Source organism: Melanostigma gelatinosum (assembly GCF_949748355.1).
Source record: "Melanostigma gelatinosum genome assembly, chromosome: 12".
NCBI classification, from domain to species: domain Eukaryota; kingdom Metazoa; phylum Chordata; class Actinopteri; order Perciformes; family Zoarcidae; genus Melanostigma; species Melanostigma gelatinosum.
The window spans coordinates 14565657-14581876 of NC_136645.1; the positions used below are offsets into that span (position 1 = coordinate 14565657).

A 16220-nucleotide genomic window follows, 5' to 3' on the forward strand; every position below is an offset into this window, starting at 1 on the left:
ACAGTTGAAGGGTTTCCATTGCCAGACGTACCACTGCTGCCAATGTCAACTGCATGGTGTAATAAAATCCCTTGTTAAGTCAGGGCAACATTTACCAGAGAAGGAGCCATTCTTCTGAACCCAGATGTTAACAATAGAGGGGCTTAATGAAGTCCTAGCATTCAACCATCTCACCACGCTAAACTGCTCTGTGATGAGAGACCTCTACCTACCCCTCTCTCAGGGGACGAGGGCCACTCATATGATCAGCCCTGAAAAAGCCTTTTTTGTAGTGGACTTCAAGGCTGATGCCTATCAGTTGCCACCCCCTAAAAAATGTTGCATTGCTTCTAATCACTCATTCGTGGTCCTCTTAGGTACAGACAAACTATGCAGCCTACTTAAATGGTTGCATTTTGAATAACTCAAACTGTTACACATTTCATTTAGCTTTTACATACAATTAAATCGGCATTTATCAGTATTTCTGCGTAAAATGTATTCTTACAAAAAAATGTCATGGTTTCAGTTGCTTGTAGGGTTTTAATTATTTTCAGATGTCTGTAAATCTGTGCTTTCAATGCGTCAGAGCCCGGAAATCATGTAAGCTGCAATTTTGCAGAAGCACGATAGTGCAAAACATTTCTATAATAAGTGGGCTACCACAGTGTTGGTCATCTGTATGTTGAACCTTTTAAATGAATATGTTGGGGAACTAGATGTAATGTACAACAACAACAACAACAATCTGTTGTTAATGAATCATCATTTGTATTTGATGTCTGTTTTCAGAAAAAGTTGCTTTCTTAATGGCTCTTTTCAATCAATGATAACTGCATCAACCAATTAACCCAAACTGGCCTTTTAACATTTCTACTTTCAAGGAAACTCGGCAGCTACGGTTTATCTTGACAAATACCAGCTGCGGAGGGTCACTTTCAGGCCTTCAGGGGCTTTCCTGCTTGTAGGAGTCAATGTAATGCAGGTGAGTGCAAACTTTAAAGTCTCGGATGGTATGTGACGGGAGGAAGATTTTACTTTTTTTTTTTAAACAGTCATATAGAACAGGTCATCTGCCATCTGTAAGAAAAAGAAAAATAGCATTTTTTGTAGGATATAAAAAAAATATTAAAAGTTGGGTGTAGTTTCAAATTAACACTAATATGTGGAACATGGATAATAAGCTTTTTCTGTAGTATATACATTTATGTGGTATAAGAACAACGTGTAATTTGGTCTTGGGGATTCATCTGGGAGTTGTACACAGGATGGAGGATTTGGCATCTGTCAATCAAATCAAATGGAGGATACAACAGTACGCAACAGTATCAACAAACTAGCTTAGTTCCAGACCCCTGTAATCACTGCCCACATGTTCGGTTTGTTCAGAGAAATAGAGTAGAATAGTGAAATGAAATCAACCGAAACAAAATGTCCGTTAAGTGTAATTATCAGGCTACTAACAAATAAAACAGCTGCACAAACTTGAAGATGTTTCCTACTTGGTTAACTCTGTAAAGGTACACCACTCTTTACGTTTGCGTAGATTAGGCAAACAGATACGCCTCGGCAGGAAAAAGGATGTCTCTGTGCTGGGTTTTAAGCTGCCTCCTGAGAACAATATATTTTACACATGAGGATTTGGGAGACCAAGCACATGATGAATGCCTCAAAATATTAGATAAAAATCAAACGGTGCAAATGTCACAATGCGTTTCTGAACTGGGAAAAAAGTTGCATTTGAAATAAAGAGACTATTCTCTTTTTGGCACTAAGAAAGAAACAGATGTGAAGAAGAGTACTTTATAGAGTGCAGGTTTCGGCAGGGCTTGAAAGAGGCTTTAAGCTCTCGGATATATACTGAAAACAAAGTGGGTGAAAGAAAACAGGATCCAGATTAAATCAATTGTCATCCTCCATCCGTCTTCAATTTCTACATCATGGCTTTAACTGAACTGTAACAACAAGAGAGTCCTGATGCTGAGCGAATAGCCCATGATCATCACCCTGAAAGCAACAATCATGATGACATAGTCCTTACCCAGAGATGATGGAAGGGTTTGTTGGATGTATAGTTAGAATAATTACACCCAGTCCTACAAAAACAGACCACTTGATGGTGTATATTTGAAACTGAACCATGAATAAAACATTCCATACAAAAGGGCAAAGAATAAATATAAATCATTTTGCTCTTGTAGAAGGAAAGGTTTCATCACCCGTTCTCATTTCCATATTCAACTACAGAGAAAACAAAAATGACCACAAACACTTGAAATAAAAAAATGTAAAGCCCTGTTAAAAATAGCCGCCTACCTTACAGTTTGTTCAGGAAGGCTGGCCGCTCTGAGCCAACTTTCCGCAGCTCCCCTTAGAGACAGCATGTGTGTTAAAGATTACCCTCGCTGTAATCACACCACAGAGCGTCCTGTGGCTCTCAGTCACAAAAGCCACTGACCTGTGCGTTGTGTCCACATATGATCAAGACTGTTGGGCATTGATGGATGACATGCGATATCCCTGGCTCTGTACATGTAGCCTAATGTAATGCTGTAGCACCCGCATTTTGAGAATGATTAATATTAGATTTAACAAGCAGAAAAAAACTCCTCACCACTTAATAATCAATTGGCTGTAATATAACTATATCATTCATTCATTCTGCGACAGTCTTCACTTTCTTTTCTTCACAAAGGCACCAATTAACCCCACTTAGTCACAGATACGTTCAAGCGGATGTTTCTAAGCAGCCAGATATTTACCGTGCAGATTTTTATACTGTACCGCAGAGGACTTCATGCCTGGATTACTGCTCCGACTGGATCATAAAGTATAGGGATTTCCTTCAGTTTATCACAATCCTTGGTGGGAGAAATTGAATTTCACAGTAAAATTTATAACAGCCAGAATACACGTGAACTGGATTATGTGTTGGCCGTTTTGCTATTTGCTCTCTACATTGGTACAGTAGCATGTTCAGTTCATTATTCTTATGGTGGTGACAGGAAAGATATAGCCAAGTCCCCATCATCTTGGTCTGGGGCCGAGGATCATTGTTCTAATACCAGTCAATAGTTTCAGTACAGATGCCAACAAAGTGTTTTCAGACCTAGCTTTTTTTAAACAAAACGGATTGTTTTCTACAAAATCCAGTTTTTTAAAAATGTAACCAAAGAAGCTGACAACACCAAACACAGCGTATCATCTCCTGACGTTACATAACATGTAATGTGCAGTTAAGACAGAAAATACCTGAAAAGTAACAGTAGTGCCAAGTATTGCGTTGAATAATGGACATGCATAATGTAAGAGGCTTTCAAGTACTATCCAAGAGCTATTGAATCAGCTGTTGAATACTGAACGAATGTGAAAGATGTGCCATTGTCTTTAGCAATCAGCTGGAGAGACGTTACTAAGACGGTGGTTACAGTTCTACTGTAACTGTAGCCACCAATCGACAGTACGCATACTAGATACCTTTAAGTGTCTCGTATAGGGATGATGATTAACTCATCAGTGCCTTAGAAAATAAGATTTGGACAAAATTTGAAAGAAGAAAGGGTCTACTTTTATAGAGTGAATTATGCTTTTTCTGTCTTGCTTTTGTTCTTTATTATTTTCCTAGTTCATAATGGTGCCCAAATATGCCCAGGTTCTTCTGATGTACCCTGTTTGGCAGCATTTTAAACATTGGTTTGGAACGATTAGTACAGGATAGAGACACCCTTGGCCTCAGAAACAGGTTAATGCATCTGCCTCGGTTTGTATTTTTCCTTTCAAAGCTTTTTTTTCATTTTATGTGATCTTTGACATAAATCGACGATAGATGGGTGACAGGAGGACATAGCTAAGCTGCATAAACAGAAGAGAGCAGACATTGTTAGCATATCGCGTCAGAAGATTTTATTTCTACTGAGACAACCCCACAAAATAATCTTTAAATACTCACATGTTTTTCTGGATTATCACGGAAAATATGTTCCATAAATGCTGCATGCAATAGAAAAACAGAAAAACAGAAAGCCCAACTCACAACCTCACTTTACAACCAACTGCATCTAAATAGATTTTATAGTTGTGAACAAAGGGTTTGAATTTATTCGATTTTTGTTTGTTGAATAAATCATCTCAGCAAAGCACTGCTAAACTATATTTAATGATACAATTAAGCCATATTGCATGTGTTATATCCAGCCAAAATAAAATAAAAACGGTTTTTATGCCCAGCTGCCACATCTAGTGCTAATGGGAAGTGACAGTTGACTTCACAAACAGTCTGATGTAACTTCCGAGAACCCAAAACCCTCTCTTGCATATGTGAATAACAAGCAAACACCACAGTGTTTCTGCGCTGCCTTTTGCCGGGACACATTCCTCGCTGGTCCTGCTGCAGCCTTGTCATACCAAACAACATGTAAAAATGCGACCCATATGGTCTCCCTCTTCAAGAGGGACTGATTGAGCCGTATGGAAGTCACAGCCCACCCACTGAATACAAATAAGGAGAACCATATGTGGGGGATGAATTAGGTAAACTGCACAACATTTTTATTAGATACAATTTCACTTGCCTTGTGGATGGACTGCAAGGTGACGCTTTAAAAATAAACGTTTGGGCTTCGGGAAGAAAAAGTCCTCTGAGGGTAAATCTGTGAAAGATGGAATTACTAAACCAAACGAACAATAACTGTTATGTCTTGTACTTGTATTAGATTGACCAAAATGTGATAAAAATAAGCATCACGTCAATCATCTTACCGGCCTGCATTAGAGCCGACTGTACCTCTAATTGAGCGCATTAATGACAGTCAACTTCGCAAATATAACACTTAACTAGAAGTTGCCTTTACAGTAACTGGCCTATTAAACTCCACATGAGAGAAAATGTTTAGTTTCACAGTTCATGAGTATGTTTGTGTCAAATCCAACTTTTCTTCCAAGGACCGACCACATTTGATTTTCATTAAATTTCATGTGTCCTCAGTCAGAACACTGATTTAGAAAATGATGAGCTACTCAAAATACTTCAAATACACTACAAATGAATCTTTATGGGAAGTGTTCTCCAAGGCTGGGAAGCCTTTAAGCCATTAGAAAATACACTGTTGAAAATAAGAAGTGAAGTTTTTATTTTTGGTTGCCCATACATAATAAGTAAAACGTACTTTTTCCTTTCAATATTTCTTAACTATTTTTGTTGCATGCTTTGCATTCACATACTTAGAAACTGAAACTGCGAATGATCTTGATTTACTTCTTTAAAGACTAGTTTAAAGACTATTTGACATGCAATACTGAGGCATCATTCCTCTACATGTGGGCTTTAATCATTATTGGATGAAGAAAACAGACTACAAAATATTGCATTCCCTGTGATGGGGATCTGTGAGGACATCTCAAGCCTCCGGCGCAAACACCACTGCCGGTGGTCCGACAAGATGGACATCTTGTTACTTTAGCTTCTTGGTTTGTAGTATTTGTCAACATATTTCCTGCTGGTGATGGTTTAGATTAGATTAAAAAAAGGCATTTGCGACTTTTGAGAGCCAGCCAGCTTCAGCCTGCTAAGAGCTTCAAGATGATCTCTCCTCACTGAATGTATCACATTTGCTGAACAAAAGAACATGTTCTTAACAGCCGCTCATGTGGACGTGTCTGTTTTCTCAATCAGCTAATGGAAATAAACATGCTTGTGGTGGAAAAAATAAACATATTAATATCAGCACTGGAAACACATCCTGGTATTATGCGACTGTGTTTATGTAAAGCCGACAGTATGTTATGAAATATACTATAATCCTGAGAGCGTGATTAATGAATAATTCACAAGAATCCCTTCACATAAACTGTGATGAGTTGTGACCTTTTTCCAGCATGTTTCAGAAGTGGAAGTGCTGATCTGATGAATGTCAAGGCACCTCTGACTCACCGGAGCCTGTTTTCTGACCACGGGGTTCTCAAAGGAGAAGGGGCCACTGTATTTATCTGCCCCCGAGTATGGCAATTGTTACCCTTTCTTTTCATGTGGTCAGGAGGTCGCCGTCAAGAGGGCTGTGTAGTTTTGGAGAACTTAAATAGGAGCTCATTCATAGCAGCTCCTGCGTAGCAGAAAAGGAAGAAATGTAGCTGTATTGGAAAGAATCCATAATATTAAACAGTAGATGGGATTGTGAAGTGCTCGGAGTAATCATGCCAGGCAACAGGCCGCAGGAATGCAAATCACCCCTCAAGCCAAGAGTTAAGTTAGCAGGTGGCCTCTTCTATTCAGTGAATGTCAACACTCCTTTTAGATGGAGCCCACATAACATCTGGGCCGGCCAGCCACTGCTTTTAATTAAGTGAAATACAGTCACTCAATGTTCTGCCATGTCAGAGAAAAAAAACGTGGGAGGGTAGGGGGAGTGCAACAGTACATATCCTGTGTTCAGTTAAGGTCAACACAGTTGTGTAAATAATTATTAATCCTTAACCTAATCCCTAGATTTCCAAGACCATTGAACATCCCTGTGTAACCAGAGGGCTTCTCTGGAAATGGCTCGTTGGCTCGCAAATTTCTGGACATTTCTGCTCATCCTGAATGAGGAGGGAATGCGGCAACACTCGCTCAGTTTAGTTTATGGTCACCACTTTGTTTCCCGGGGTGAATCTCAGCTCTGAGCAGATGGCAACATCCAAAATATCAGTATACAGAATGCAGGCAAGCAGACGTGTGGCATGCAAATCACACAAATCATGTGATGGATGGTATCTGTTCCCATAATCAGGAAGGGATTACTTACAAAATGATATACCACACTCTGCTTGCAGCCTCATGATAATCACCCCTTTTGGGCTGTCTAGGTTACAGCACTGAAAGCAATGTACCACCAGCAATACCACTCCTCAAGAGCATGTCAACAGGCCTCATGGGTGGACCCCTAGTTTATATCCTACTTGTCAAACATTTAGAAATCTGAGACGGTAGTCTGGCAACAGTGTGTAAAACATCCGCAGAACTCCAAACAGAAATACAAAAGGACAACTTGAATTTGAAAAGGCTGGAGGACTTGTAGCTGGAGCAGAGGGGAAAAAGCCCCGAGATGAAATGCATAACTGCATAAATAGTTTAGGGTGATAGCTGGAGCAAGAGAAGCTGTGAGGTCAAGTCAAGGCGAAGCAAAAGATGAGAGTTTTCAAGTGGTACATTTATTAAAATACACAACACTCTACATGAAGATATACTTTCCCCACACATAAGATAGAATTAGTTTACAGCCAGTCCACAGAGGAATGAGAAAACAGTGTTTATGAAAGAGATTTACATAACCATTGTTCAAAAAAAATGACATAATGTGTAAAGCATTCATAAGTGAACACTCAACATTATGAGCGTTTCATTCCAGGCTGACATAATCCCCGTCTGTGAACACACTCGCTTATGAAAAACAAAAAAAAGCTGGCTTGGAGAAGGCGAAACAGTATCAGTGCTGAAAGACAGTGGTGGCTTGAAAATAGCTTTGGGCAGTTTGGTTCACATTATAGAGAACACTCACTATTTTTTTCGTCCTTGTCCTCCAATTTGATTGACAATTTTTCCAACAGCCTGTTGATGTTGTGATGTTAATCATGGCATCATCGCGTGTTCTCCGTTGTTTGCCAAATGAACTTGTGATTATTCTGTGAGCGTCATTATAAATGTGGGTCCATAATGACACTAAGACACACAATTAACATTGAAGAAAAACACCAAATACTGAGATCCATGTGTAGTTCTAGCTCAGTGAGTATTTATAGCACAAGCATATTGTAAAAAAGGGAAAAACCGAGCAGAAGTGGGAGGCGAGCTTATGCATCATGATGACTCCAGTGAATAAGAGGGAGTATATGCCAATGGACACAAAAGTTAACTGATAACTGACGTAAAGAAATCAACATTTCATCCTCATCATTTAAATATCACAATATTCAGTGCTATTTTAGAAAAAGAAAAGAAAATAAATTAGGTAATACAACTTTATATACATAATACTGTACATCACATCACACCTGCAGCAGATGTGTTTTCCAGCGATTCCCATACCAGATCACATGAATTAAAAATGAAAGTTGGCCCGGCATTAATGGCAACCGCAAGACCTAACTACCATATTTCTGTATTTCTTGAGGATAACGTTTGAGCTGTCATCAAAGTAAAGCACTGATATCGCGTTGAGCTTGGTCGGGGCACAGCACGGCTTTGGCACGTTGTCAGGAAACATTAAATGGACCTATGAATGAGAGCGTGAAGTAGGTTTAAAAGAGGTGCAACAGCAATGAGCTTCAAATGAATAAGAACTGCTGAGAACATTATGGTAGCTTATAACGTGATTTTTATTGCTTTGCGCGATGCAATGCACTCTAAAGAATACTTACCAGCGTTTGCACAATTGCATGATTTGTTGCGTTCATGTGTGCGTTGAGTGGAAAAGAGCATTCCCCATCACAGTAAAAAGCAGCGTAGCCCTCAGGTGCGATGATCCAATCCTTGACAAAAAAATGATGAGCTTTCTTTATTTAGAACAGCTGATAATCTCAATGAAAAAGGCACTGTTCATTGTGTTACTGTCATTTGTTAATGATATAATTGTTTTGTCTTACCTGCCAGCCCAAATCTCGAAAACTGACGTAAAGTTCATGCTTCTTGCAGGCTTGCTTCTGTTCACTTGTGTTGTAATCTGATAAAAGGAATACAAATAAAAGGCTATTGTTGATAACAAAAAGTAATGACTGTTAATATTGTTTCATGTCTTAACTGTAGGAAGGTTAGCACAACAGGGGCATTGGAATCTATAAAGCGTCTGAACAAATGCACTAGAAATACATATATGCAGTCCATAATACAGACTTTTGGAAGTACACAGTCCTACAGTTGGGCTCTGCCAATCACCACATTTTAGTGATACTTTTGAAATAAAATAGGTGTTTTCTTTCCCACAACAGTGTGCAGTCTGGCCAGTAATTGTAGAGATATCTTGCTGCTGGCTGCGAGTCTGACAAATGGATGGACAGTCTGATGGAAAGACGGCCAGGCCGTTAGCCAGGCGAAAGGATGTCATTAAAATCGAATCAAGAGATCAGATGTGTATTGGATAACTACGTCATAAAAGTGCACATACCTCCGGTTTTTGGTGCCCTAGATGATTCTTGTTGATTCGTAGATTTATTGCGGTTGTGGTTCTTTTTTTTACCACCAGCAGCTCTGACAGAGCGAAGCAACACCCCACTGGCCTTGAAGAAAGCAACCAGGAAAGGCTGTTTGGACTGAGGCCCATTCCTCCCAATTATTCCGGCAGATTTGATGTTGATGCTTCGACCTTTAACAGACAGAAGGTAAATATACAGTTCAATACAAAACTAAAGGAAATGGGATTTTGCATCGTTTTTATGACTGCATTTATTAAATATAACATAATTCACATTTGTCTATATTGCCTTAAACTGTCTTAGCTTCCTGACGTTTTCTATATCCCAAAAGTAAAACAAATTGATAGAAAGAAAAACTGAACTTCACTTGCCATCTCCAGTCTCCACGCAGAGCTGCAGGCCTAAGTTCTGCTGTGGGTTCATCACCCAGTGGTTACTGGTGGTCGTGATGTCGAACACTAACCAGCCTCCATCAGATGCCTGGACCCTTTTGGAGTCGAGCAAGAACGTCTCTGCATCGCTGAAGGTAAGAAAAAACAACGAGACGGACATCTGCATTAAATAAGCCGCAGTCAAAGTGATGCACACTCAAACAGCCAGTGCACACATGCAAGCAGCAGCTGCTATTATACAACACAAACCGACACACAGTATGTCTTCTAATTGTTTAAAATACATGCAAATCCACTGAAAACGTATTTAGTCTCTGTGGATGTGTTGGATTTCAAGATTGCTACTCCTGCGTTTCTGAGAGGTTCTAGTGAAATGAATGTGGTCACTTTACCGCTGCATTTTAAACAAATTATTAAACCTCAGTGCCTGCTACAGTCTGGAGAAAATAAAAACATGTGCACCTTAATGTTGCACAGCTTTAATGGAACACAAAAAGGAAACCATGTGCTTCTTTGAGGGCATAGAAACTTGGTCCAAGATGTTGTTACCAGTTGGACTGGAACAAATAAACGAGGTACCTCTGACTGATCACAAATGGCTGCTTTAGCCCAAACTCTGACGCATAGGCCAAACATCTGAGTGTTTTTTATTACAGTTTTATTGTAGTTTCTTTATTGCTTCATCCTTTTGAAAACAACATACTTCTTCTGAAAAGGCTGTCATTATTGAAAACTTGTGATTTTGTGTGTAAGAGTAATTTGGTCATTTTTGCGTGCCTTTGTACTGGAGATGAAAAGAAAGCAGTGCGGCTATTATTGAAGGAGCTGAGACTTGTAATAAACTGCAGAGTTGTGTGGTTTAACGGGCAACATATTTCAAAAGTTATGAATGATGTATATCTGCCCTTGTGTATCGTTAACACACGGCATCAATAAACCCGGAGTTGAAAAAGCCCCGCTCCGCAGTTTGCATTGGGTTCCTTTCAAGTGGCAGGTCGGATAAGGCAGCGCCTGTTTAGTTTTTGCGGTTCCATGGAATTATTCGTGTGTTTATTACAGGTGTAATAAAACTCAAACCTCATGCTGGATTCCACATGAGGTCAGTCATTATGATTGACTTAATGGTGAACTTCCTCTTTGAAACGTACAGTATTAAGCTCATATCCTGTGATAATTTGTGGAGGTAAGAATTCACAATTCCCAGAGCCGTATCCAAGAGGAGAATGCTTATCCCGCCCCTTCATCTGTGATTACTGGATCTACTGTTCCACAGAGGGTGAGTTAAAGTGAGTGGACACCAGAAATAGAAGTAACAATTTGTTTTTTAGTCTGTCTCCTGCAAATTATGTTCATGTGCCACTTTTCTCGATTAGCAATTTATGTTCGGTTAGCAAAGTTCAGTTGAAGTGCAGAACGTAGTGTGACGTTGATATAGTGTAGGTCAGGGTGGTGCGTATGGTTGTCTGACTTTAAAGGTACCCTGTTGAGTTTTGGACCACTAGTACTACTGTAGATATATGAAGCAATATGTTTTTAAGAGGTCTTTGTTTTGTTCCGTTCTTATGGTCGAGGACGCTGGTTTCCCCCGATCGACAGTGGCAATAAAGTAACAACATATTTTGTGAAGAAAACTGCTTGCACGCAAACATGGCTGTAAACACTGTAAGTTTCACACTCTAACAAAAAATTGTCTCTGTAAATATTTTAAAGGCAAGGAAACACATCCAACACGTTCATTAGATCTTAAAGTCAGTATGTTGAAGCATTACGATGCCCCAACAAAGGGCTTTTATTTAGCGACTTAAACCTACTAACTAACTGTTGTTGTTCAAGTGGACTTTGTAGAAATAACAACTTAAAACAATTGGCAGTGATTCATTTGTGTTGAAAAAAAAAGAACAGAAGAGTAAGCTTACAAACAAAGAGTGCTCATATATGATTTTAATTGGCTTTCTGAGTTGAGGAAAAACTTGAGCAAAGTGGTTGTTTTAAAATCACAGACTCCAACATTGTTTCTAAGATTTCTTGCACTGTGAAATAGTTCTTCTTTGTGAACACTAACTCAAACACACGATTCCCCATTAAAACGTTTGTGAAAACCTAGACTGAGCAGTCTTTCCCTTTAAGATGAGAGTCCATTGACTTGGACCTTTTCAAAGCCCAGGAGGCCCATATCTCCCCTTCAATCACCCACACACATTTTTTGGCAAGCAAATGTGGGCCCACTTTTAAGTACACCCTTGTGTATTCAGCTATGTCATGGCTTAAACTTCCGGAATATTGTTAAGGCAGGCAGGTGGTGGGCATAACAGTGACCACAGGAGCACCCACGGGAGCCCCTTCCCCCCTATTGTGGGCCCTCGTGGTTTCATCTGGGACCCGGCCAGCTTGGCAGGCAACACAAGACGAGTGATAACTGACGGACCTTCCAAGCTCCATAAGTGGCCGACTTGCTAATGGACTTCTCTTTATCCGAGAACTATATTTGTAAGGGAGACATGGTGCGAATGAAGGAGAACAGAGTTGGAGATAGAAGGGCGTTCTGTGCGAGTGGAAAGTTTGAACTAGTGCAAGACACTCGCTGTTGAACCGTTTGCCTTTTTAACTGTGAAATAAGATAACTGCATGGGGTCAAACTACTCACCGGGCCCTTGTCAGAGTGCTACTGGACTAACATGTCTGATTAGAAAGCAGCATTTTAATGTTTTAGCTGATAGAGGTAGAGCTAATTGAACTACTTAATATATTGTTGGCAATTTAATCTGTAATTCTGCATTGCTTCTTGTAAAATGGTCATATGTTTTGACCGTAAAATCTCAAAAACTTCTACTTAATATAATACTTGTATTGGAAATTGTTGTAGTAAAGTAGCAGAAAATGGAAATATGTAAAAATCAAGTACCTCAAAATTGTACTTAAGTACTTGAGTAACTAGTTACTCTCCACCACTGCTTTTAAAGTTTGCTTTTGAGTGATCGGGTGCTTACTTGTTTTGATATTCCTTGATGACTTGATGTATGGTAACCTTCAGAGTAACATTGTCGTAGCGAGCATGACTGCGGTCCTTGTAGATCCGAAACTCTGCAGCAGTCACCGCCTCTCCCTCCGGGATCTGAGTCAGATCAAAACGGAATTCCTTGTAGTGTCTTCGTTGGTGAGAAAAATCTTTATCTTTCTCCACTGGGAAAGAAAATATTTTATGATAAATTTCATTTTTACTGGCAGCACAGCTCACGCTGATAAAAACAATATGACTTCAACTCCTGAACCTCTGCGTGCGTTGCTCTAAAGAGAAAATATGCCAGCATTAATTCACAGAAAAAGAGTAATTTATCACATCTTCTTTTACATTCCAGGTCCAATCCAAACATTTTGACTCCCAACAAAAGCACTTTCCAGTTCATTAAATCAGTCAACTGAATACAGGTAGCAGTTCCCAGACAGGCCCTCTACTGTGTGCCTAACTGCATTCTCTGGCCATGATGAATGGGCTGTCAGTTAAGAAAAACAGGCTGATTTCAATTAAAGACACTTTCGTCTGCTCCTCATGTGAGAGAAAAGACAGGATTCTTCAATGTCACGTCAGCGTCTACTCTGACCTCATTTCTGACCTCCGACTGACCTCCTGTAGGTTTCATACAATGTGCTGGGAGTGTTTAATGACCCTTAACCCGTAAAAATATTTCGAATATAATGAGTAACATAAGATGCTTTTTTTTTTTTAAATGTTTAAAAACTTGTAACATGTATTTTTCTATTTTGCAGCATAGAAACATGTAATTACTCGAATAATAAAAGAGTCTCAGTGTATCAACGATATGAATATGCTGACACTGTTTCACAGCCCTGCCTAGTAGCAGAAAAGTGGCATGTGGCTGAGGTCAGTGGATTTTCTGACACCCGTAGGGATATCACGCAGTGCATTTCCCTGATATTTTATCGAGAGAGGACGCCTGGGGTTACTTAGCACAAACAGGTCAGAGGTCAGGTCTGACTTTTACCCACTGAGCGTGTTCCATTATATTAGCCACAGGCAGTAATCTGAAGCAGAGTTGCCACTGAGGGCATTTAAGTTTTAAAATGAAGATTGAACAATAATGACTTCACTCTCTAGTCTTTGAGCATTCTTGATGTGTTGCATATTAATTGGATTCTACTTGTGCTAACCAGGGCACTATCCATATTTTGTTGTAATAAATTACTGGTGTGTATTATCGTCACTCCTCTTGCATACAATCCCATGTATGTGCATTGTATATATTTTCAATAGCTGACTATTTATACACTGAAAGTTCAAATGGTTCCAGTAAGCATATTAAACTGCATGAAATGCCACATAGACGTTTCTAAAACAGTTGAGGTCAGTAGCTATATTTGAGTGTACTGTAATAAAGACAGAGCCCCATTGAACACTTCACTGACAGTCCCCAGAACGAGAGCAGAGCTTTCAAGGCTGACAGTGTACATGCCCTGGTATGGTGGTAAGTGGAAACAGATGGGCTTAGGCCAAGGTGAGGGATTATACTTCCAGGCAACTCTACACAAATTTACTTTTGCATGTTTTGCTCTGTTATAAAGAAAAGAAAATTCCAACAATATCTAAAGATTATCTATGGTAAATGTGTTTATCTTTCATTCGGGTTTCTGTATATTGTAATATTTATTTATTTAACTTTCCATGTTCATTATAGAACGATACATCCTACAAATATGACGAGACTCATGCTTTATCTTGGTGACAGAAACTCGTGAAATAAAGGCATCAGTCAACATCACTCCCATTTAAACAACAGGAAATAATTTAGACCAATTTTCTTAAGGTCAGACAGTCATCTGATAAGGTGCTGTGAACTGCCGGGTTAAGGGTCGCTGCTACTGAACAAACACAATCATTATACAGATCAGCTGCCTTTTAATAGAAAGCAGCACAAATTGGCAAAAGGTCAAAATGTTGGGCCTAATTCTGTTAAATACTAAATATTTCACAAAAGACCAAAGCAATTGAACTGATGTCTGAATGTACATGTTGACATTTAGATGTATACGCTAGAGATAAAAAAATAAAACAGCCTATGAATGATAGTGAGAGGAACTTAACTAAGATGTATAGTTATTTATAGGACAACATAGCTCAGGTTATTTAAGCAAAACATCTACATGTGTCAAAAAAAAAAAATATATATATATATGTATATATATATATATATATATATATATATATATATTTTGATAAAATGTAGTATGTGTTGATATCGACAGCAATCAGGCCAATAATTCATTTAAGGAATTAGGATAGACCGAAGTCTCTTGAAATACGTGATGAAGGCTTTAGTGCTGCAGTCTACAGTGCATTGGACACATGTTGCACTTAAAGGAGTTGTAAAAAAAATAAAATGTTTTTCTTCCAAGATTATGTGCATTCTGATAATTTCCTTATTACAGCCTATTAATTCCCTTGGAGGGAATTAAGATGAAGAGAAATTGGAGATGGAGTTTTTGAATACTTTGAGTTTTCTCTGAACATATTGAAACGCGGCCTTCATTCTAATTCAGATTAATATTAATTTAATGAATCCTGGTGCGAAATGATCCCACTTAAATGCCACTTACCTAAATTGACAAAGCTCATGACCATGTCGGCATCATTGAGAAAGTTGGTGTCCTGCGCTGTGGTGAGTGCGGGGTTGTGGCCCAACAGCGGGGCCGCGCGGTAAGGCTGTGCCACACGAGAGTACCCGGCATGCTGGGGGCTGTAGTACGCTTTCCTGGAGTGCCCTTGAGCCTTGGCACTGAAGCTCTTCCCGGCGCCCAGCTGCTGCATCCCCTCCTCCTCCTCCTCCACGGCCATGGCGTTGTACAGGTCGAGCATGAACAGCGGCGCGGAGGACGCCTGCTTCCCGGGAGAGAAGGGCCTCGGACGGTGAGGCAAGCCCAGGATGGAGAGGATCTCTCTCTGGATCTCCCTGCGTTCGTGATTGCGCAACCTCCTGTAAATAAAACTGGAGTGCACATGGTTGTCACTTAACCCGCAATGAGCGCAGGACAGAAAACTCAAGCAGCTCCACGCGAGTCCAAGTACAGCACGGCTCAGAGGTGTAAGCGCTGTCATCTTGACAAATACAGTTCACTTTGGGATGTGAAGTTGAACTACATCGCACTCCGTGAGAAAAATAAAATAAGTTATATCTCTGCCAACAAGGACTCATAGACTTCCCATATTAGACAGAGGCACCACAACTTTCACGGTGGTAACTGAGAAGGCTTCTTTTTTCTTTTCTTTTTTACCAGTCAGCCCTTCTACAAGTGAGGTATCAGCTTGCAGAAAAGTCGCCGCTCCTGTCCAGTGCGCAAGCTTCCTCCAGCTGTATTTACTCCTCCAGGGTCCATCCAAAGCCTCTGCCACACCAAGTATTTATGGAGTTATGACCCCGTCCCTCACCTCACTCCTCTGTGATGCAGAAACACGGAGGTACGCCCATAACGTCGAGGGATAACCCGGAATTTCCAGTGGATGAAATGTGTTAAAATGTGTCAAAAAAAAAAATGAACAGCGAGGAGCTAGACTCGTTCTCCCACTCGCATTTTTATTTTTCTTCCCCCCCCCCCCCTCACCCCTTGAGAGAGTGCGTTGGGGCCAGTTGCCCTCTGAGTCCATCCCACACTCAACTTTTGTTTTTGCATCCACCT

The 16220-nt window shown here is 39.9% G+C and overlaps 1 protein-coding gene across 1 annotated transcript; it reads right to left on the reverse strand.

The window, feature by feature from the left end:
• Nucleotides 1-7153: 7153 nt before the first annotated feature.
• On the reverse strand, nt 7154-15900 carry bmp5 (bone morphogenetic protein 5). Its single transcript, XM_079279907.1, has 7 exons — nt 15144-15900; nt 12521-12713; nt 9513-9661; nt 9114-9311; nt 8596-8672; nt 8371-8481; nt 7154-8225 (listed from the first exon to the last, which is right to left on the reverse strand). The coding sequence occupies exons 1-7, from the start codon at nt 15640-15642 to the stop codon at nt 8076-8078; spliced, it is 1377 nt and encodes a 458-aa protein (XP_079136033.1). The 5' UTR covers nt 15643-15900; the 3' UTR covers nt 7154-8075.
• Between the last annotated feature and the right edge of the window lie 320 nt (nt 15901-16220).

Coding starts and splice junctions, on each gene's coding strand:
- bmp5 (XM_079279907.1), bottom strand. CDS start 15,642: ATGACAGCGCTTACACCTCTGAGCCGTGCTGTACTTGGACTCGCGTGG. Junction 9,662..12,520: donor ATCAAGGAATATCAAAACAA/GTAAGCACCCGA, acceptor TCTTACCTTCAG/CGATGCAGAGACGTTCTTGC. Junction 8,673..9,113: donor TAGGGCACCAAAAACCGGAG/GTATGTGCACTT, acceptor TCCTTTTATCAG/ATTACAACACAAGTGAACAG.